Consider the following 24,105-nt stretch of genomic DNA (forward strand, 5'->3'; position numbering starts at 1 on the left):
TCTGTGTCTCTCTATGTCTCTATGTCTCTTTATGTCTCTCTTTATCTCTTTATGTCTCTCTGTGTCTCTCTGTGTCTCTCTGTGTCTCTTTATGTCTCTCTGTGTCTCTTTATGTCTCTCTGTGTCTCTCTGTGTCTCTCTGTGTCTCTCTGTGTCTCTTTATGTCTCTCTGTGTCTCTTTATGTCTCTCTATGTCTCTTTATGTCTCTCTGTGTCTCTATGTCTCTTTATGTCTCTCTGTGTCTCTTTATGTCTCTCTATGTCTCTCTATGTCTCTCTATGTCTCTTTATGTCTCTCTGTGTCTCTTTATGTCTCTCTGTGTCTCTCTGTGTCTCTCTGTGTCTCTCTGTGTCTCTTTATTTCTCTCTGTGTCTCTTTATGTCTCTCTGTGTCTCTCTATGTCTCTTTATGTCTCTCTGTGTCTCTCTGTGTCTCTCTGTGTCTCTCTGTGTCTCTTTATTTCTCTCTGTGTCTCTTTATGTCTCTCTGTGTCTCTTATGTCCTCTACATGTTCTCTTGATGTCTCTCTATGTCTCTACTGTCTCTCTGTGTCTCTCTATGTCTCTTTGTGTCTCTCTGTGTCTCTCTGTGTCTCTCTATGTCTCTTTGTGTCTCTCTGTGTCTCTCTCTGTGTCTCTCTGTGTCTCTCTGTGTCTCTATGTCTCTCTGTGTCTCTCTATGTCTCTATGTCTCTCTATGTCTCTCTGTGTATCTATATGTCTCTCTATGTCTCTATGTCTCTCTATGTCTCTCTATGTCTCTCTATTCTCTTTATGTCTCTCTGTGTCTCTTTATGTCTCTCTGTGTCTCTCTATGTCTCTCTGTGTCTCTTTATGTCTCTCTGTGTCTCTTTATGTCTCTCTGTGTCTCTCTGTGTCTCTATGTGTCTCTCTGTGTCTCTCTGTGTCTCTCTATGTCTCTTTATGTCTCTCTGTGTCTCTCTGTGTCTCTCTGTCTCTCTCTATGTCTCTCTGTGTCTCTTTGTGTCTCTCTGTGTCTCTCTATGTCTCTTTATGTCTCTCTATGTCTCTCTGTCTCTTTATGTCTCTCTGTGTCTCTCTGTGTCTCTCTATGTCTCTTTGTGTCTCTCTGTGTCTCTCTGTGTCTCTCTATGTCTCTTTATGTCTCTCTGTGTCTCTCTGTGTCTCTCTATGTCTCTTTGTGTCTCTCTGTGTCTCTCTGTGTCTCTCTATGTCTCTTTGTGTCTCTCTGTGTCTCTCTGTGTCTCTCTATGTCTCTCTGTGTCTCTCTGTGTCTCTCTGTGTCTCTCTGTGTCTCTCTATGTCTCTTATGTCTCTCTGTGTCTCTCTGTGTCTCTCTGTGTCTCTCTATGTCTCTCTGTGTCTCTCTGTGTCTCTCTATGTCTCTCTATGTCTCTTTGTGTCTCTCTGTGTCTCTCTATGTCTCTCTGTGTCTCTCTGTGTCTCTCTATGTCTCTTTGTGTCTCTCTGTGTCTCTCTGTGTCTCTCTGTGTCTCTCTATGTCTCTTTATGTCTCTCTGTGTCTCTCTGTGTCTCTTTATGTCTCTCTGTGTCTCTCTGTGTCTCTCTGTGTCTCTCTATGTCTCTCTGTGTCTCTCTATGTCTCTTTGTGTCTCTCTGTGTCTCTCTGTGTCTCTCTATGTCTCTTTATGTCTCTCTGTGTCTCTCTGTGTCTCTCTATGTCTCTCTGTGTCTCTCTATGTCTCTCTGTGTCTCTCTATGTCTCTTTGTGTCTCTCTGTGTCTCTCTGTGTCTCTCTATGTCTCTTTATGTCTCTCTGTGTCTCTCTGTGTCTCTCTATGTCTCTCTGTGTCTCTCTATGTCTCTCTGTGTCTCTCTATGTCTCTTTGTGTCTCTCTGTGTCTCTCTGTGTCTCTCTGTGTCTCTCTATGTCTCTTTGTGTCTCTCTGTGTCTCTCTGTGTCTCTCTATGTCTCTTTATGTCTCTCTATGTCTCTTTGTGTCTCTCTGTGTCTCTCTGTGTCTCTTTATGTCTCTCTGTGTCTCTTTATGTCTCTTTGTGTCTCTCTGTGTCTCTTTATGTCTCTCTGTGTCTCTCTGTGTCTCTCTGTGTCTCTCTATGTCTCTCTGTGTCTCTCTGTGTCTCTCTGTGTCTCTCTGTGTCTCTCTGTGTCTCTCTATGTCTCTCTGTGTCTCTCTATGTCTCTCTGTGTCTCTCTATGTCTCTTTGTGTCTCTCTGTGTCTCTCTGTGTCTCTCTATGTCTCTTTATGTCTCTCTGTGTCTCTCTGTGTCTCTCTATGTCTCTCTGTGTCTCTCTATGTCTCTCTGTGTCTCTCTATGTCTCTTTGTGTCTCTCTGTGTCTCTCTGTGTCTCTCTGTGTCTCTCTATGTCTCTTTGTGTCTCTCTGTGTCTCTCTGTGTCTCTCTATGTCTCTTTATGTCTCTCTATGTCTCTTTGTGTCTCTCTGTGTCTCTCTGTGTCTCTTTATGTCTCTCTGTGTCTCTTTATGTCTCTTTGTGTCTCTCTGTGTCTCTTTATGTCTCTCTGTGTCTCTCTGTGTCTCTCTGTGTCTCTCTATGTCTCTCTGTGTCTCTCTATGTCTCTTTGTGTCTCTCTGTGTCTCTCTGTGTCTCTTTATGTCTCTCTGTGTCTCTCTGTGTCTCTCTGTGTCTCTCTGTGTCTCTCTGTGTCTCTCTGTGTCTCTCTGTGTCTCTCTATGTCTCTTTGTGTCTCTCTGTGTCTCTCTGTGTCTCTTTATGTCTCTCTGTGTCTCTCTGTGTCTCTCAGGTGGGGTTCAGGAAGGGCGGTGTGGACATTCTGGGCAGGAGGACTCAGCTGGAGGTTCTGCTGTCGGTTCTGCTGCTGGCCGCCCTGCTGGCTCTGCTGGCCTGTCTGCTGGTTCTGGGTCTAGGATTCAGCTCAGGTAACACAAACACCAGCCTCCTTTCCTTCCTTCCTTCCTTCCTTCCCTCCTCCTGTTCTTTTCATTCTGTGCGTCTCCTTTCCTACTTTTTGTTTAAACTCGTGCGAGACAGCCTCCATTCCTTTCCTCTCATTTCCCTTCTTTCCTACCTCCACCCCTCCTCCTCTACCTCCTCCCTTCCTTCCTTGCTTCCTTCCTCCACCCATCCTCCTCTACCTCCTCCCTTCCTTCCTAACCTCCTCGTTTCCTTCTCTTCTCCTTGAAGGTTTCATCACCTGTTTTAACAGATGAAACTCCTCCTGCAGCTTCAGTTCAGCTTCACTCTCTTTGTTTTTTCCCATGATGCTGTGCAGACAGTGGGCGTGGCCTGTGCCTGTCGGAGGCGTGCGTCACCGTGGCGAGTCAGATGGTGGAGGCGATGGACCGCGGCGCCGACCCGTGCCAGGACTTCTACCAGTTCGCCTGCGGAGGATGGATGAGGAAGAACCCGCTGCCTGACGGGCGGTCGCGCTGGTCCACGTTCAACAGCATCTGGGACAAGAACCAGGCTCTGCTCAAACACCTGCTGGGTGAGACAGGTTCTGCTGGGTGAGACAGGCTCTGCTGGGTGAGACAGGTTCTGCTGGGTGAGAGGTTCTGCTGGGTGAGACAGGCTCTGCTGGGTGAGACAGGCTCTGCTGGGGGAGACAGGTTCTGCTGGGTGAGACAGGCTCTGCTGGGTGAGACAGGTTCTGCTGGGTGAGACAGGCTCTGCTGGGTGAGACAGGTTCTGCTGGAATGAACCATCAGTATTTACAGTAACTATGGTAAACTCAGCCTTTCACAGCTGCAACATTAAAGTGATGGACACATAAAATATCCCAAAAATATTAGTAAAATATAAAATAAATATTAGTAAAAATATCAAAAAGAAATATTTGAAATTTCTTAAAAATATTTGTAAAATATCCAAAAGAATTAAGTAGAATATCCCAAAAAATATTTGTAAAATAGCTAATGGTCAGACAAAAATTGTAAAATATCCAAAATAATATTAGTAAAATATAAAAAAAACACAAGTAAATATTAGTAAGTATATATTATTAGTATTAGTAATAGTAATAGTAGTAGTATTAGTATATATTAGTAAAATATCCAAAGAATATAGTTAAAATATCTACAAAAATATTAGTGAAAGAGCAGAAATATAATAGCAAATGTTCAGACAAAAAAATGTAAAATAACCAAAATAATATCAGTAAAATATCCCCAAAAAATATTTTTAAAATATCCAAAAGTATTTAGTAAATAATCCAAAGAAAATTGGTCAAATATCCCCCCAAAAAATAGTAAAATAGCAGAAACATATTAGCAGGTCAGTTTTAAAGCTAGAGTGAAGATCCTGGTATCATAGTAAACCTAGAATCCCCAAAAATGTCCCAAAAATATCAGGAAAAAAAATCCCAAAAATGTCTGAAATTTTTTCAAACATGTTTGTAAAATTCTCCAAAAAATGTCCAAAAACAACATTAAAAAACAAAAGTCCGGAAAATGTCTGAAAGAAAGGCAGAAGAGAAGTCCGATCCTGGTATCATAGTAACCTATAAAACCTGATGGATCCATCGGTACCAACCAGGTCAGACTAGCTGGTCATGAAGGAGTTAAATAACGCTCTGAACTGTCAACTGTCATGTCCATGTTCAAAGGGGTCCCTTGACCTCTGACCTCCAGATCAGTGAATGTAAATGGGTTCTATGGGTACCCACGAGTCTCCCCTTTACAGACATGCCCACTTTATGATAATCACATGCAGTTTGGGGCAAGTCATAGTCAAGTCAACACACTGACACACTGACAGCTGTTGTTGCCTGTTGGGCTGCAGTTTGCCATGTTATGATTGGAGCATATTGTTTTATGCTAAATGCAGTACCTGTGAGGGTTTCTGGATCAATATCTGTTATTGATTTGTGTTGTTCATTGATTTATAATAATAAATATATACATACATTTACATAAAGCAGCATATTTGTACACTCCCATGTTGATAAGAGGATTAAATACTGGACTAATCTCCCTTTAAGGTACATTTAGAACAGATCAATTATTTGTGATTAATCAGGATTAAATGAGTGAAAGATGCAGAAGTTCTTATAAAACGGTTAAAGAAGGTTGACAGTGTGTTTTATCTTGTAGAGAACGGGACGTTTAACGGCAGCAGCGAGGCGGAGAGGAAGACTCAGTCCTACTACCTGTCCTGTCTCAACACCCAGAGGATCGAAGAGCTGGCAGCTCAGCCTCTCATAGACCTCATCGCCAAGGTAACCGCTCCCGTCACCACGGTGACCGTGTCACTCGGGTACGACAGCATCGCTCGGTTCACCTCCCCCCCCAACAAAGACTCTGCTTTATGAGTGTTAATGTCAGTTTCCAGGCTGATGATGGCGAGCCGCTTTAACATTTAATATCTAGACAGAACTAGAGATGCACAGATCACACTTTTACAGTCCCAATACCGATACCGATACCGATACCGATACCGATACCTGGGCTTTGGGTATCGGCCGATACCGAGTACCGATCTGATACCAGTGTTTAATAACGAGCTGTCTGCCTCACCGGGTGGAAGAGACTGCTCTTTTATTCCTAAGGAAACATCAGGCCTGACTTAAACATTGTTTACTTAACTTTATGAAACAAAATGTAACAATTCATATTTTATTTTATTTTATTTATACAAATAGATTTATTATTTATTATTATAATCAAACACCAGTAACTTGGTAACAAATCTTCAAAAGTAACAGCATTTTTCTTTATTATTAAAATAATAACTCGTACACCAGTAGGTTGGTGAAGAGATGAGTAACTATATTCTCTTATATAATTATATTTATGATAAAGGTGATCTGAAGTGGGGATAATCTGTAATCATATGTAAATCATCAGTACGTTTGTCCTGTGATGAACATCTGGACTCTGTTTGGTTCTGTAGATCGGCGGCTGGAACATGACGGGTCCCTGGGAGAAGGACAACTTTATGGAGGTTCTGAAGACGGTTTCTGGTCCGTACCGAGCTCAGCCTTTCTTCAGTGTCGGAGTCAATGCTGATCCCAAAAACTCCAACAGCAACGTCATCCAGGTAAACCAGAACCAGAACCAGAACCAGAACCAGAACACAGGAAGTTGATGAAGTACTTACGATATTTTAGCACCACGAACTGATGCACTAAAACTTTTGGCTTTTAGACAACCGTCCAATCCTTCATGATTAAAGTAGTATATGAATATAAATTATATAAGTATCATGTTGAAATCAACTTTAGAGTATCGACAGGAATATTAATGTATTTACATCAGGGCTGTCAAAGCTAACGCGATATTATCTTTGAGACATTTTCTTCCAACATTTTTAAGACTTTTTTTCAGATTCTTTTCCCGACTTTTTTCGGACATTTACAGACCTTTTTTGACATTTTTCATTCATTTTTGAGACTTTTTTTTGGAATCTTTTTTTATTTTTATGGACATTTTTCATACATTTTTTCAGATGTTTTTCAGACTTTTTTTGAATCAGTTTTCTTTCTTTTTTTTTTTTTTTTTACATTTTTCACACTTCTTCATACATTTTTAAGACTTTTTTTTCAGATTTTTATGCAAACATTTTTCGGATATTTTTAGGACATTTTCAGACTTTTTTTAATATTTTTCTGACTTTTTTTTGGATTCTTTTTTCAGACATTCTTTTGACTTTTTTCGGACCATTTTTAAAATTAAAATTTAAAATTTTTGACATTTTTCAGTATTTTTTTCTGACAATTTTTTGACTTTTCTTTTTAATGTTTCACACTTTTTCAGACATTTTTGGGCTTTTTTCAGACTTTTTTTTTATTCTTTTTTCAGACTTTTTTTTAGACTTTTATCGGACCATGTTTTATTATTTTTTTTACATTTTTAAGGCTTTTTTCTGATTTTTTTTTCAGATTCTTTTCCAGACATTTTTCAATCATTTTTGAGACTTTTTTTTTGACCATTTTTTTATTTTTATGTTTTCCTTTTTTCAGACTTTTGGACATTTTTAAGACTTTTTTCAGATGTTTTTCAGATTTTTATTGCGAACATTATTCAAATATTTTTCGGACATTTTTTTTTTCACATTTTTCAGACTTTTTTTTGGGACAAAAACCCTCACACATTGACATATCTTGAGGTCAGAGAGTTTTTCCTCACCAAAATTAGGCATAAATTTGGAGCGTTAAATCAGCGTGTCGTCAGCATATTGCTCTTGAAGTATTAAAAGTAAAAGTTTAAGCAGAATGGCTCCTTTCAAAGTATTATATATACTATTAGAATGTTATGTTATTCTATTATCATCAATGTGGAGTCAGATACTTCAATGTGAGATTAACCGTGATTAAATATTTGAATCTATTAACAGCCGTAATTTACATCACAAGGAGATAAACTGAACCAGAACAGCCCCTGAATGGACTCTGTGGTGACTTATGTTAGATATCACTCACCTGTTGATCTCCTGTGCCCAGTTGGACCAATCAGGACTCTTCCTGCCGTCCAGGGACTATTACCTCAACAAGACAGCCAATGAGAAGGTGAGAACTCTGGGATGGGTCAATACACCTGAGACGAGCTGAGCCGGTTAACATTTATTCAGAGTGTCGACTTCATATCGCAGGTATGTTCTGTTGAAACGGCAGGTGCTGGTGGCGTACCTGGACTACATGGTGGAGCTGGGGATGCTGCTGGGGGGCGAGAGGAGCTCCACGCAGCTTCAGATGCAGCAGATTCTGGAGTTCGAGACGGCGCTCGCCAACATCACCGTCCCACAGGACCAACGCCGAGACGAGGAGAAGATCTACCACAAGGTCACCATCTCTGAACTACAGGTGAGCTCACCAGCACCTGAAACACCTGAGACACCTGAGACACCTGAAACACCTGAGACACCTGAAACACCTGAGATACTGAAACACCTGAAACACCTATAACACCTGAGAGACCTGAGACACTGAAACACCTGAGACACCTGAAACACCTGAGACACTGAAACACCTGAAACACCTGAGACACCTGAAATACTGAAACACCTGTAACACCTGAGACACCTGAAACACCTGAGACACTGAAACACCTGAGACACCTGAAACACCTGAGACACTGAAATACCTGTGACACCTGAAACACCTGAGACACCTGAGACACTGAAACACCTGAGACACTGAAACACTGAAACACCTGAGACACCTGAGACACTGAAACACCTGAGACACCTGAAACACTGAAACACCTGAGACACCTGAGACACTGAAACACTGAAACACTGAAACACCTGAGACACCTGAAACACCTGAAACACCTGAGACTCATGAGACACCTGAAACATTGAAACACCTGAAACACCTGAAATACTGAAACACCTGAAACACCTGAGACACCTGAGACACCTGAAACACCTGAGACACTGAAACACCTGAGACACCTGAAACACCTGAGACACCTGAGACACCTGAGACACCTGAGACACCTGAAACACCTGAAACACCTGAAACACCTGAAACACCTGAAATACTGAAACACCTGACACACCTGAAACACAGATGTGATGGATTGTGTGTCATCCTCTGACTTCTCATCAGGTCAACTTGTTAACGTGTCCAGTTCTTTAGTTTATGAGCAAACACCTGCAGAACTCCAGACATCCATCAGCTGGACTCTGTTATCGTTAACTCTGGTAGAAGAATGTAGGCGGGGCTGAGATAGAACCCGCTACCTTTATGGAGCGGATCATAATCATCTATAGTTCAGTGAGTCACCAGGTAATGTTGCTTCATTTAGGTCTAACTCACTGTCCCGGCATCATTTCTTTATGTGCTTTTGGAGGATAAATAAAGAAAGAGATGTGAACCTCCAGATGTGAACCTCCAGATGTGAACACTGATGGGTGTTCTTCATCCTCCTCCTGGTGAACATGTGTTGATTCTCCACGTCGTCCATCACTGTCGATGCGTCTGCAGCGTCACCGTTTCATCTGCAGCAGAGTGCAGTTTCTCTCTCTCTCTCTCTCTCTCTCTCTCTCTCTCTCTCTCTCTCTCTCTTTCTCTCTCTCTCTCTCCCTCTCTCTCTCTCTCTCTCTTTCTCTCTCACTCTCTCCCTCTCTCTCTCTCCCTCTCCCTCTATCTCTCTCTCTCTCTCTCTCTCTCTCACTCTTCTCTCTCACTCTCTCTCTCTTTCTCTCTCTCTCTCTCCCTCAGTCTCTCTCTCCCTCTCTCTCTCTCTCACTCACTCTCTCTCTCTCTCTCCCTCTCTCTCTGCTGCAGCTCTCTGTCCTTCAGGGCTGCAGATGCTTCTGGGGTCACCATGGCAACTGTTGCCAAGAGCTGTTGCCATGTGCCTGCATCTCTGTGGCGGCGGCGGCGGAGAGAGAGGGAGGTTAGATAACAGGTTATTATTATATAAACCTGGCCGATATGAGCGTGAAGGAGACTTCAGCCTTCATGGATTCAGATCAGTGTCGGCGGTGCACGTTCGTCTCTTTGTCTTCGTCCTGGATCGTAAAAAGTCAACGTTGTTTATCAGGAGTATTGTTTATGGACAGATGAGTGTGGACAGGTCAGCTCACACCTCTGGCGTCATGATAAATTCACATTTAGAGGACCCGTGTGGAACATATAGGAAAGATCTATTAACAGAAAAGGAAGGAAAGTTCCTGAAAGCTCCGAGTTCACGAGTTTGTTGACGTAGTCAGAAATGGCGGAGGCCTTGGCGGTTAATGCTTCAGTGCATAATAAGTGAATATATTGTAATTTTAGTCGTATATTGTTTTACTTTGTAATTTTATAATATGTCTGAGGAAGATGTTGATATTCTCAGACTCTTATTTTTTTCGCTAGGCGACCGCCTGTAGGGTTTATTTTCTACGTGTTTACGCAAAATTCACGACTTTATAATCTCAGAGAATATCCAAGTTTTTTTCTCACAAATTTCTGAGTCCAAAACTTTCTGAGTCACGACAAGACTCAGGAAATCAGTTTTCTGTCACATTTAGTGATATTAAGCACCTATTAGATGGCCATTTTGAAAAATGGCTGCGGTACTACAACTTCCGTGTCCGTCACGTGATGCCATTGGGCCCAAAAAGTCTTTCCCCGTAGACTTCCATTGGGAGAGAGACGTCTGTAACTCAGAGGATCATTTATTTTGATCTGAATCCAGAGTTATTTCCCTTCCTCCGTTCATGTGACTGAGACCCAGACCGAGGCTGGAGCGAGGGCTGACTGCTGCGACCCCGTGACCGAGTCATGTGACTGAGTCATGTGACTGAGTCTTGTGACTGAGTCATGTGACCGAGTCATGTGACTGTGTCATGTGACCGAGCGGACGCTATGGCGACTGCTCCATGGGCCCAATGGATGAGGAAGATCCCCAGAAGATCCGGGTACTTACCCCACTCGGAAGTCAATGTCATTTTGTCTTCATGCTCCACTGAGACACTCTGGTAGGAATGAACGGAGCCTCCAACGCTGTGTCCACGTCTCTCTATATACATCCATGCTCGGGGGCCCAAGCTGCAGCGCTCTGATATCTACCGTATATCTTTTCATAACATATGAACCGACATCTGTTGTTGCTTTTATTGCAAAATGCACATTTCGTTCTGAATATTTCAGCTCAGCTGCCCCAACACTGTCTGAGCCTCCAGCGCCCTCTGCTGGGAAACAGAGACGAGCCTCCTCTCTCTGGTTAAACCACCGGACAACTCTTATTAAATACTCACATGAAAGAAAACCAGCATGAGAGGCGTTTCTCCTTTCTGCTCAGTTTGACTGTTTGGAGATTAGTTTTTCATCTCAGCGTCTCCCCCCGGGGGGTGCAGTCTGCTCCCACACTCAGGATTACTGACTGAGACAGAGACGGTGGACGGGTGGACGGATGGACGGACGGGTCTGGTCCAGAGGGATAGTTTGATTTTAAGACGCTAGAAGTGAACATCAGTAAAGAACTTGATCTACTGTAAAATATCACATGTATTCTATCCAAGACTTCCCTTCCTTAATATATATATATTATATATATATATAATATATATATTAGGGCTGTTGATCGAATAAAAATACAATCGTGTTTTTTTATCTGTTCAAAATGTACCTTAAAGGGAGATTTGTTAAGTAGACCCCTTTTAAAATGGACACGACATCATCATCAAAATTGAGCATACGTTTGGAGCGTTATTTAACCTCCTTTTTCCACATTTTCCGGACTTTTCTTAGACTTTTTTTTGCACATTTTTCTGACATTTTCAGACATTTCTCGAAAATTTTGGGGATAATTTTTTGGGCCATTTTTCAGACTTTTTTTCTCCAACATTTTTCAGACTTTTTTTCGGACAAGCGTAAGTTTTGAGCGTTATTTAGCCTCTTGACAAGCTGGTTTGATATGGTTGGTACCGATGGATTCATTAGATTCCTTTAGTTTCATATCATACCAGTATGTAGAGCCCGCTACAACCTCCGAAGGATCGATTGCCTTAATGCGTTGAAGAACTTAGTGGCGTTAAAAACAAATTTGCGTTATGTTTGACAGCACTGACAGAAACACATTTTAACGTTGGGTGTAAAAAAGTCAGTTTCTATTCTTAAAACCTACAAAAAAGTAAACTCATCAGGTTTATAGTTTACTATGATACCAGGATCTTCACTCTAGCTTTACAACTGAGCCGCTACAACTTCAAAATCACAAGGTGTGTTCAAGAAATTAGTGACGTCTGACACGTGATTCTGCTTCCTGTGTATGTGACGTCTCTTCTTCTGTGGTGTTTCAGCTGCTGGCTCCGGCCGTGGAGTGGTTGGACTACCTGTCGTCCTCTCTGTCCCCTCTGGAGCTGAACGACACTGAACCTGTCGTCCTGTACGCCAGAGAGTACCTGCAGCAGGTCTCTGACCTCATCAACAGGACGGACCGCAGGTCAGGAACACCACCGACCACCTGTCTGTCTGTCTATCTGTCTGTCTGTCTGACCACCTGTCTGTCTGTGTGTCTCCCAGTCTGACCACCTGTCTGTCTATCTGTCTATCTGTCTGTCTGTCTGTCTGACCACCTGTCTGTCTGTGTGTCTCCCAGTCTGACCACCTGTCTGTCTGTCTATCTGTCTGTCTGTCTGACCACCTGTCTGTCTGTGTGTCTCCCAGTCTGACCACCTGTCTGTCTGTCTATCTGTCTGTCTGTCTGACCACCTGTCTGTCTGTGTGTCTCCCAGTCTGACCTCCTGTCTGTCTATCTGTCTATCTGTCTGTCTGTCTGTCTGACCACCTGTCTGTCTGTGTGTCTCCCAGTCTGACCACCTGTCTGTCTGTCTATCTGTCTGTCTGTCTGACCACCTGTCTGTCTGTGTGTCTCCCAGTCTGACCACCTGTCTGTCTATCTGTCTATCTGTCTGTCTGTCTGTCTGACCACCTGTCTGTCTGTGTGTCTCCCAGTCTGACCACCTGTCTGTCTGTCTGTCTGTCTGACCACCTGTCTGTCTGTGTGTCTCCCAGTCTGACCACCTGTCTGTCTATCTGTCTATCTGTCTGTCTGTCTGTCTGACCACCTGTCTGTCTATCTGTCTATCTGTCTGTCTGTCTGACCACCTGTCTGTCTGTGTGTCTCCCAGTCTGACCACCTGTCTGTCTGTCTATCTGTCTGTCTGTCTGACCACCTGTCTGTCTGTGTGTCTCCCAGTCTGACCACCTGTCTGTCTATCTGTCTGTCTGTCTGACCACCTGTCTGTCTGTCTGTCTGTCTGTCTGTCTGACCACCTGTCTGTCTATCTGTCTATCTGTCTGTCTGTCTGTCTGACCACCTGTCTGTCTATCTGTCTATCTGTCTATCTGTCTGACTGTCTGACCACCTGTCTGTCTGTGTGTCTGTCTGTCTGACCACCTGTCTGTCTGTCTGTCTCCCAGTCTGCTGAATAACTACATGATGTGGACTCTGGTTCAGAAGAGCGTGGCCAGTTTGGATCAACGCTTCGAGAACGCTCAGGACAAACTGCTGGAGAGTCTCTACGGGACCAAGAAGGTACTTCTACTGCACTACTACTACAAGTACTACTACTCTTACTGCAGTACTATTACAAGTACTACTACTTCTACTGCAGTAGTACTACAAGTACTACTACTCTTACAGCGATGAATACTACAGATACTACTACTGTTGTACTGACAGAGTTATTTCTTCTACTACAGCAGGTATAATGATATTATGACTACGGTCGGGGATCCTCCTCTCAGTCCAGTCCCAGTCCTGTTGGTGGAACTTTAACTGGTTCTACTGGTTTCTATTTATTTCTTCTAACTGGTTTTAATGCGTTCTAACTGGTTACCCACTTCTAAGTGGTTCCAAAGTGTTGTAATTGGTTCTGGTGGATTTAAGCTGGTTTTAACTGGCTATCACTGGTGTTACTGGAAAAGCTAATGAATGAGCCATTAATTGGTTTTAATTGTTCTCTATCTTCTTCCAACTGGTTTTGGAAACCAGAAGGTTCTACCTCTGCTGGTTCTAACCAGGTTCTGACTGGTCTACCAGTTTAAACTGGTTAAAATCTGCCGTAACTGGCTCTAACTATTTTGTTTTAAACAGTTGCAACTGGTTTTGGACCCCAGTAAGCTACGTCTGTTCTGGTGCTAATGTGGGAACTGGTTCCAGTAGTCTGTAGCTGGTTCTGACTGATCCTAGACCCCAGGAAGGTTCTACCTATACTGGTGTTGATGGGAAACCGGGTTCTTACTGGTCTGTGAATGCCTCCAGCTGGCTCTAACCTGCTCTAACTAGTTCTGTCTTGTTATTAAAAGTTGTGACTGGTTCTAACTAGGGATGTCACGAGAACCGATACTTCGGTACCAACTCAGTACCAAAATTCAAAAAATGTGACGGTACTCGTTTTCTTTGGTACCGAATGATGCCTGTAATGGTCGTTTGGTACCGGAGCGGAGGTACTGGAGATGTGATTCTTCTGGATCTAATGGGGTCAGTATACGCTCACAAGAGTTCTCATCTACCGTGAAATGAAGGAAGAAGAAGAACGCCGTAACAGCACGGAAAAAAACAACAACACCAGACGTGAAAGATGGCGGCTGCTGCAGCGCTACCTCCGCATCAACTCGTTGAACAAATAGCGAGAGTGGGGTATGGGAGTACTTTGCGTTCGCGGCGGATATAAGGAGTAATAATAGATCCGCAAAAACCAGAATGCGGTGCAGTAACGTGCCGTCGTACTTTTCTTTACAAAGGAGGAAATACTTCCAATTTAGCAGCTCACAGACGTCCAGACGTCCAGACGTCCAGACGTCCAGACATCAGACGTCAGACGATGTGGTTGGTTTTAAATACTTGAAGGCTTCATAACACTGCTCTGTTTTAATATGTTAATAGACGTTTCTTTTTATTTATCACTTAAAAGCTACATGCCTCTGTGTTTTATAATGTTCAAATGTTTTAATAACGGAGTGCGTGTTGAATTACATGGGATTTATTGTTTTTTTTACTGTGGTATCAAATTGGTATTGAGAATCGTGTAAATTCCCTGGTATTGGTATCGACTACTAGATTTCTGGTACCGTGACATCCCTAGTGCTAACTGGTACGCCTGGTCTGCTACTACCTGTAACTGGTTTGATCTGGCTCTAACTGGTTTGATCTGGCTCTAACTGGTTTGATCTGGCTCTAACTGGTTTGACCTGGCTCTAACTGGTTTCATCTGGCTCTAACTGGTTTGACCTGGCTCTAACTGGTTTGACCTGGCTCTAACTGGTTTGATCTGGCTCTAACTGGTTTGACCTGGCTCTAACTGGTTTGATCTGGTTCTAACTGGTTTGACCCGGCTCTAACTGGTTTGATCTGGCTCTAACTGGTTTGACTTGGCTCTAACTGGTTTGACCTGGCTCTAACTGGTTTGACCCGCCTGTAACTGGTTTGACCTGGCTCTAACTGGTTTGATCTGGCTCTAACTGGTTTGATCTGGCTCTAACTGGTTTGATCTGGCTCTAACTGGTTTGACCTGGCTCTAACTGGTTTGATCTGGCTCTAACTGGTTTCATCTGGCTCTAACTGGTTTGACCTGGCTCTAACTGGTTTGACCTGGCTCTAACTGGTTTGACCCGGCTCTAACTGGTTTGACCCGGCTCTAACTGGTTTGACCCGGCTCTAACTGGTTTGATCTGGCTCTAACTGGTTTGACCTGGCTCTATTTGGTTTGACCTGGCTTTAACTGGTTTGATCTGGCTCTAACTGGTTTGACTTGGCTCTAACTGGTTTGACCTGGCTCTAACTGGTTTGACCCGCCTGTAACTGGTTTGATCCGGCTCTAACTGGTTTGACCTGGCTCTAACTGGTTTGATCTGGCTCTAACTGGTTTGATCTGGCTCTAACTGGTTTGATCTGGCTCTAACTGGTTTGACCTGGCTCTAACTGGTTTGATCTGGCTCTAACTGGTTTGACCCGCCTGTAACTGGTTGTGGTTTGTTACAGTCCTGCACCCCCCGCTGGCAGACCTGTATCGGGAACACTGACGACACGCTGGGCTTCGCTCTGGGAGCGCTCTTCGTTAAGGCGACCTTCGACAAACACAGCAAAGAGATCGTGAGTCCCAGCACTGTTTGAAACACGTAGTCTGCTTTTTGGTCCTGGACCAGATGGTCCAGGTCTGATCTGGTTCATCACATGTCTCTCTGTCTCTCTCAGGCCGAGGAGATGATTAATGAGATCCGCTCAGCGTTTAAAGAAGCTCTGGACCGACTTAGCTGGATGGACAAGCACACGAGACAGGCTGCTAAAGACAAGGTACACAGACAGGGGGACAGACAGGTACACAGACAGGGGGACAGACAGGTGGAGTAAAGGTGCTGATTGGTCTCACTGTGTCTGTTTGTCCCTCGTTAGGCAGACGCGATCTACGATATGATCGGTTTCCCAGAATTCATCCTGGACCCCAAAGAGCTGGACGACGTGTTTGACGGGGTGAGTGGTCATGCTGGTCATGCTGTTCATGCTGGTCATGCTGGTCATGCTGGTCATTCTGGTCATGCGGTTCATGCTGGTCATGCTGGTCATGCTGGTCATGCTGGTCATGCGGTTCATGCTGGTCATGCTGGTCATGCTGGTCATGCTGGTCATGCGGTTCATGCTGGTCATGCTGTTCATGCTGGTCATGCTGGTCATGCTGGTCATGCTGGTCATGCGGTTCATGCTGGTCATGCTGGTCATGCTGGTCATGCTGTTCATGCTGGTCATGCTGTTCATGCTAGTCATGCTGGTCATGCTGGTCATGCGGTTCATGCTGGTCATGCTGGTCATGCTGTTCATGCTGGTCATGCTGGTCATGCTGGTCTTGCTGTTCATGCTGGTCATGCTGTTCATGCTGGTCATGCTGGTCATGCTGTTCATGCTGTTCATGCTGTTCATGCTGATCATGCTGGTCATGCTGTTCATGCTGGTCTGCTGGTCATGCTGGTCATGCTGTTCATGTTGGTCTGCTGGTCATGCTGGTCATGCTGGTCATGCTGGTCATGCTGTTCATGCTGTTTATGCTCTAACATGTGTTTCAGTATGACGTGTCAGACGACAGCTTCTTCCAGAACATGTTGAACTTCTACAACTTCTCAGCCCGAGTGATGGCCGACCAGCTGAGGAAGACTCCCAACAAAGACCAGTAATAATGACGAAAACCAGTAATACACACCAACAGAAACAGTCACACACTGACAAATACACACATTTATCTTTTTAAAATGTATTTATTGAACCTGAATATTTATCCAGAATAGTCCCATTGAGATTAGGTAGTCCTGACTAACGGTGTGTTCACACCAAGAGCGAAGAGAACTTCAGTTCTTTAGCGTCTTTGAATTGACCCAAATTTCACGCCGGGAGACGCAAATGGTCACTGACGTCCTGACGTTGTTGAATCAGAAATGGAGGATAACAAAATGTTGTTTGTGCCTGTGGTCACCCAGAGCTCCGATAGTCCATCACATCTGTCCAGAGACCCGAAACCACAGACTGTCTGTTGTAGAAACAACAACGTCTCTAGATGACGTCATGTTGAGTGTTGATGGAGCAGCTGCATAGCCTGGCTCTGATCCATCCAGACTCCATTCAGAAAACAAGCATTTTAACAGTTGTCTGCTTGTCGTCATGGTAACAGACCTGACGAAGCATGAATTCAGACTTTTTACTAATCGGCATCATTATGTAGTTATTTCAGCATCATTTTGATCCGTTTATTGAGATTAAATCACAGTTTTATGGCCACCGGCAGGAACACCTCGGTGGTAGAAGAAGCTTTGTGAAAAGATCTGCTCCTCATCTCCTCTCCTTGTCTCCTCCTCTCCTTGTCTCCTCTCCTCTCAGGTGGAGTATGACTCCTCCTACAGTTAATGCCTACTACATGCCCACTAAGAACGGCATCGTCTTCCCTGCTGGGATCCTGCAAGCTCCTTTCTACGCCCACGACCACCCCAAGTCTGTTTACCTCCATATCTACCTGTCTGTCTGTCCACCTGTCTGTCCGTCCACCTGTCTGTCCGTCCACCTGTCTGTCCGTCAGGGATTTATGACTCATTACACCTGTAAAACAGTAATTACTGATCATTCATGTTTATCAACTGAGTCCGTTCATACAGACACAGATTAACAACAATCAGACTAGATTGTGAGGAAGGTTCCTGATCTCCTTCCTGAACCCTACAGGGCCCTATTTAAACCATCTAAAGGTCTAAAGTGGATTTAGGGCGTGTCCCAAATCCAATTTTACGAGTTAAGCAGCGCATAATCTGGGCGCAAAGTAAGGCGCAAGGGTCAAAGGGTTGAAATGAGTCTCTTAATTAATCATAGTTGTGTTTTGGGCGAAACAGGAAACCGATCAGAGTGTCGTCTCCTCTTCCCTTTATAAGGTCAGGTGTAGCTGCACCAGGAGCATCGCTAAAAGGCAGATTCGGCAAATTGGTGAAGCGAGCCCAATTGTTTTGCCCAATGATGCCGAAAACATTCTGCCTACTGAAGCAGACCTTAGACCAGGCTTCTGTTGATTAATGGAGCCATCACTTTCTGCTGCCTCATGATAGCGAAGCGCCAACAAAGCGCACAGATGGGCGCAAGTACATCTGCTACTAACACAACGTGGGCGCCGGGCGTGAAGCTGTGTCAGCCTGAAACTAGGAATGGGAGTTGCGCTGCGCCGGGTGTACGATATAGGGACCCAGGTCTCTGGTTTCTGGACTCTTCAGGGTCTTTGGAGAAACGTTTTAAACTTGTTTATGATGTGTGTGTTTTCAGGGCGTTGAACTTTGGTGGGATCGGGGTGGTGATGGGTCACGAGCTCACGCACGCCTTCGATGATCAGGGTGAGTCCGGTTTACTTCCTGTCACATGTCCACTTCCTGCTGGAGGTGACGACGTGGTCAGGATGTTTAAAGTGTTCCTGCAGCGTTCAGCCAGTTACTGTGGCTCTCTCCTCCTAGTAACCATGGTGACGTGTTAGTAACCATGGTGACGTGTTAGTAACCATGGTGACGTGTTAGTAACCATGGTGACGTGTTCAGTGGAGGCAGAATAACTCTGAACACGTTAGCTAACGCTAGCAGGTATTGTTGTCTTGTTTTTTTAACGATGGCTGAAGATAATCTAGTTCCTCTCAACATGTGCCGTCACTCTCTCTCCAGCAGCAGCTAACGACTCACGTTAGCTGCTGTTAGCAGAAGGCTAAATATTAGCATCATTTCCTCTCCGTCTCTGAAACGCTTCTCTGATATTGTAGCTCTAGAGCTCCAATCACAGTTACTCATCTCTAATGTCTGAGATCTGGATTCAGACAACAACACAGAGGACATTTAGATGTGGAGCTTTAGCCCACTGCTAGCGTTAGCCTCCAGCTAATGTTAGCCCACTGCTAGCGTTAGCCTCCAGCTAATGTTAGCCCACTGCTAGCGTTAGCCTCCAGCTAATGTTAGCCCACTGCTAGCGTTAGCCTCCAGCTAATGTTAGCACACTGCTAGCGTTAGCCTCCAGCTAATGTTAGCCCACTGCTAGCGTTAGCCTCCAGCTAATGTTAGCCCACTGCTAGTGTTAGCCTCCAGTCTTTCCTTTGGTTAGCCTCCAGCTAATGTTAGCCCACTGCTAGCGTTATCCTCCAGCTAATGTTAGCCCACTGCTAGCGTTAGCCTCCAGCTAATGTTAGCCCACTGCTAGCGTTAGCCTCCAGCTAATGTTAGCACACTGCTAGCGTTAGCCTCCAGTCTTTCCTTTGGTTAGCCTCCAGCTAATGTTAGCCCACTGCTAGCGTTAGCCTCCAGCTAATGTTAGCCCACTGCTAGCGTTAGCCTCCAGCTAATGTTAGCCCACTGCTAGCGTTAGCCTCCAGCTAGCACCGTGACCTCATCATGACGTCATCACTAAAAGGGTCTATTTGATATATTTTTTCAGTAATACTTCAGTTACTATTCAAACTCTCCGTCTGCTTTGTTTCCTGATGTTGAGCTCTTTCACTTTAAACACTCACAGCATTAGATATAAGTGAAAGCGTCAGTAGATGTTGACGTGACAGTGAACGCAGCGTTAGATTATCACGACAGAGAGAGGTGACAGTGAACGCAGCGTTAGATTATCACGACAGAGAGAGGTGACAGTGAACGCAGCGTTAGATTATCACGACAGAGAGAGAGGTGACAGTGAACGCAGCGTTAGATTATCACGACAGAGAGAGAGGTGACAGTGAACGCAGCGTTAGATTATCACGACAGAGAGAGGTGACAGTGAACGCAGCGTTAGATTATCACGACAGAGAGAGAGGTGACAGTGAACGCAGCGTTAGATTATCACGACAGAGAGAGGTGACAGTGAACGCAGCGTTAGATTATCACGACAGAGAGAGGTGACAGTGAACGCAGCGTTAGATTATCACGACAGAGAGAGGTGACAGTGAACGCAGCGTTAGATTATCACGACAGAGAGAGGTGACAGTGAACCCAGCGTTAGATTATCACGACAGAGAGAGGTGACAGTGAACGCAGCGTTAGATTATCACGACAGAGAGAGGTGACAGTGAACGCAGCGTTAGATTATCACGACAGAGAGAGGTGACAGTGAACGCAGCGTTAGATTATCACGACAGAGAGAGAGGTGACAGTGAACGCAGCGTTAGATTATCACGACAGAGAGAGAGGTGACAGTGAACGCAGCGTTAGATTATCACGACAGAGAGAGGTGACAGTGAACGCAGCGTTAGATTATCACGACAGAGAGAGGTGACAGTGAACGCAGCGTTAGATTATCACGACAGAGAGAGGTGACGTGAAGACGTAAAGATGTCCTCCCTCCTGCCGGCAGGTCGTGAGTACGATAAAGAAGGTAACCTGAGGCCGTGGTGGCAGAACTCGTCGGTGGAGGCGTTCCGTCAGAGAACCGAGTGCATGATGGATCAGTACAACCGCTACACCGTCAACGGGGAACACATCAACGGGAAACAGACGCTCGGAGAAAACATCGCCGACAACGGAGGACTGAAGGCTGCATACCATGTTAGTATGAACTAGAGCTCAATCCATCAATCACATGATTATCTATAGGTCAAAGTGATTAATCACACATTCTTTATCTGTTCTAAATGAACCTTAAGGGAGATTAGTCAAGTATTTAATCCTCTTATCAACATGGGAATGGACAAATATGCTATATATCTTCTCTAGCACTAATATGTTTCTGCTATTTTACAATTTGGGGGATATTTTACTCATTTTCTTTGGATTATTTACAAATATTTTTGGGATATTTTAATGATATTATTTTGGATATTTTACAAATGTTTGTCTGACCCTTTGCTTATATGTTTCTGCTATTTTACTAATATTATTTGGGGATATTTTAACTATTTTTGTCAATATTTTAACTATTTTTGGGGATATTCTACTAATATATTTTTGTACATTTCACTAATATTATTTGGGGATATTTTAACAATTTTTTGGGGATATTCTACTAATATCTTTTGGGATATTTTAACTATTTTTTGTCAATATTTTAACTATTTTTTGGGATATTCTACTAATATATATTTGGATATTTTACTGATATTTTTGGGATATTTTATTTGTTCAACACTTTAATGGTGCATCTAGTAAAGGTAGTCTACTAGTAGTAGTAGTATGAAATGGTTGGTACCAACGGTTTCTTTAGGTTTTCTATTTTCAGATGAAACCAGTATCTTCACTCTAGCTTTAACACTGAGCCGCTACAACCTAAAAATCACAAGTTGGGTTAATACGTTAAAGAAATTAGTGGTGTTAAAACAAGTTTGCGTTATCATCTCGTTAACTTCGACAGCTCTAATATGCTCAAATCATAACAAAGTGAACCTGACTCATCAGAACCAAAACACAGTGAGCTGAACGGCCTTGTTCCAGAACCGCACCTCGTCATATGTTCCCGACCTAATCAGGACTAAAGTGATGTTTTTCCTTCAGGCCTATCGGTCGTGGGTCCAGAGGAACGGAGAGGAGAAGAGGCTTCCTGCCGTCAACCTGACCAACGATCAGCTCTTCTTCGTGGGATTTGCTCAGGTGAGACACCTCATTGACCCTCCGAGCAGAAAGTGTCCCTCAGGACTCTATACTGGGTCCACTTCTGGTTCTAGTGATGACCCACGTTCTGCTTGTCCTGATGTAGACTCAACTTATATGCTGATGACACGCTGATTTAATAACGCTCCAAACTTACGCTAAATGTTGGTCATGGCCATTTTCAAAGGGGTCCCTTGACCTCTGACCTCCAGATATGCAAATTAGGGATGCTAATTTAGAAAAAAAAATTCTAACCGATAACCGAGCCTCGTTAACCGATTATTAACCGTTAATCAACAAGATTAGTGCGTCTCATGCAGCGGTGCTATTTTTAGTGCCTAACAAGTCGCCCCGCTGCAACGAAAAGCCGATGCACAAACAGGTTAAATAATAAATAAAAAGTCTGTTACTTTTGAAGATTTTTTACCAAGTTACTGGTGTAGACAGCCCTAGTTTTTAATCTAACGAAATACTCAGCTCCAGTCCATATTTGTCGGCGTTTAGCCTTTCAAACAGAGGGAGGAACTGATGAGTAATATTCATCAAATAAAGTTGATTTATTAAAAAAAAAAAGAAAATGTAATACACGATTAATCACATGACTGTCCACAGTTAATCAAGATGAATCACAATTAAATATTCTAATCGATTGACAGCCCTGATTGTTTTACATCGAGACATGTTTTAATCAAACGTACGGGTCTGAATTCACTGAATACCTTTGTGTAACCAGTTTTTAGGGCACAGTTGAATAAATGTATCATTTCATGTTGAACCTCGTGGAAAGATGCTTCTGTTGGTCGTACAAATCTACTTATTCTGAATAATAATGTCATTTTATATTTGTTAAATAATGGAGGACTCTGAATGAGCCTTCCAGGCTTCCTTCCTGTAATAACTGTTTCTTTTTTTCTATTTTAATTTTGTCATTATTGTGCAGATAAACTAAAAGCTAACTGTTGCTAACAACATCTACCACAGTCAGTCGCTCCTGACTGGTTAGAACAACAAAATAACCCCCGAGCCAATCAGGAAGCAGCTAACACGTCCCGGTAAAGAGTGAAGGGAAACGAAGTGGAGAAAATCAACTTCCTGTTTGTGTGTTTTTTTTCATCAGGTGTGGTGTTCAGTTCGAACGCCAGAGAGCGCTCACGAGGGCCTGGTGACCGACCCCCACAGCCCCCCCCGGTACCGAGTCATCGGCACGCTCGCCAACTCGCCGGACTTCAGCCGCCACTTCAACTGTCCCGCGGGGACGCCCATGAACACCGGGAGGCGCTGCGAGGTCTGGTAGACTGAAGAGGAACGGGGTCAGAGTGGGGGGTTCGGGGGTTAATTAACAGGTCGGTATGTTAGTTAGTCGGTTAACGAGTCAGATTGTTAATTGACAGGTGAGTTTGTTAATTAGCCAGCTCGTTAGTGTCTTAATTAGAGGAGCTTACCTGGAGGTGATCAGGTGTTCATTAAGGGTTAATATTAATCTGTTCATTAGAGACGTCAGACTGACTTCCTGTCTGCAACCTGAACGGACTCAGTGGACTTCACTCAGAGACACAAAGGACTGATGATGATGATGATGATGATGATGATGATGATGAAGCCACATGGGACGATGTTGTTGATTTCTGCTCTATCACCGTTATTGATTATTGTTAATATTATTATTGATTATTATAATTATTACTGGGCTTTGGTTTGTGTGTGTGTGAAAGTGCTCTGTAACTCTCTCTGATGACATCACTGTGATGACCTCATACAAAGTTGAACTGTTTCATCATCAGTCGTGTGTGTGTGTGTGTGTGTGTGTGTGTGTGTGTGTGTGTGTGTGTGTGTGTGTGTGTGTGTGTGTGTGTGTGTGTGTGTGTGTGTGTCAAACCGTCGTCTGATTAATTATTCAATTAAGGACCATTTTAAGGGACAATTTTCAGGTTTCAACTTAAATTTTGGGGTTAATTAATCAATAAATTGTCTTATGATATATTATTAAAGGGTTTTAATGGATTATTAACGTGGTTATGGAGTTTTTAAGGGTTAAAAAAACACCTTAAAGTTGACCAAATAGTATGAAAGCTGACTGAACTTTCATTGGAAGGAATGGCTTTCATGTTGTTCGGTCAATTTCTAAGGGCTTTTTTTTAACCCTTAAAAGATTCGTAAACCTTGTAGATAATGAAATCTACAATCCATTAATTATCCCTTAACATCCCATTACATTGTTCTTAATTACGTCATTATTAAAGGGTGAATTTATGGAATTTAAATTTTAAAAAATGAAGGGATGTCAGTGAATGAAACGTGTCGTCTTGTCTCACTTTTAAACCACTCGAAAAACGTCTAGCTCCGTCACCGCCGCCGACCGCCATGTTAGCGTTGTCATGGTAACCGATGTACAAACCGAGGAGTTCAGTGTTAATCAGTCTGCGCCAGCGTTCAACAATAAACGCCTTAAAAAATTAGGATTTATTAAAACAGACGAAATTCAAAATTTTGCCTTAAATTTTCAGAAAAATGCCTTAAAAGATAAAATTAATTAACAAAATAAACCATTAATTAATCCTTAATTTAACACCTTCATCTTAATATATTACCATTCATTCATTTATCCATTAATTATGCCCTTAAAATATCATGAGAATACCTTAATTGCATCAGTATT

The 24,105-nt window shown here is 43.4% G+C and overlaps 1 protein-coding gene across 1 annotated transcript; it reads left to right on the forward strand.

The window, feature by feature from the left end:
- The first annotated feature begins 520 nt into the window (after nucleotides 1–520).
- On the forward strand, nucleotides 521–23,743 carry ece2b (endothelin converting enzyme 2b). The gene is made up of 18 exons (XM_037774519.1): nucleotides 521–532; nucleotides 2,733–2,868; nucleotides 3,222–3,437; nucleotides 5,041–5,165; nucleotides 5,840–5,986; nucleotides 7,389–7,454; nucleotides 7,560–7,748; nucleotides 11,681–11,823; nucleotides 12,804–12,918; nucleotides 15,367–15,477; nucleotides 15,580–15,678; nucleotides 15,778–15,855; nucleotides 16,443–16,546; nucleotides 17,248–17,358; nucleotides 18,172–18,239; nucleotides 20,221–20,411; nucleotides 21,354–21,449; nucleotides 22,567–23,743. The coding sequence occupies exons 1-18, from the start codon at nucleotides 521–523 to the stop codon at nucleotides 22,741–22,743; spliced, it is 2,184 nt and encodes a 727-aa protein (XP_037630447.1). The 3' UTR covers nucleotides 22,744–23,743.
- Nucleotides 23,744–24,105: the final 362 nt, after the last annotated feature.

Source organism: Sebastes umbrosus, chromosome 7 (assembly GCF_015220745.1).
Source record: "Sebastes umbrosus isolate fSebUmb1 chromosome 7, fSebUmb1.pri, whole genome shotgun sequence".
Taxonomy (NCBI): Eukaryota; Metazoa; Chordata; class Actinopteri; order Perciformes; family Sebastidae; genus Sebastes; species Sebastes umbrosus.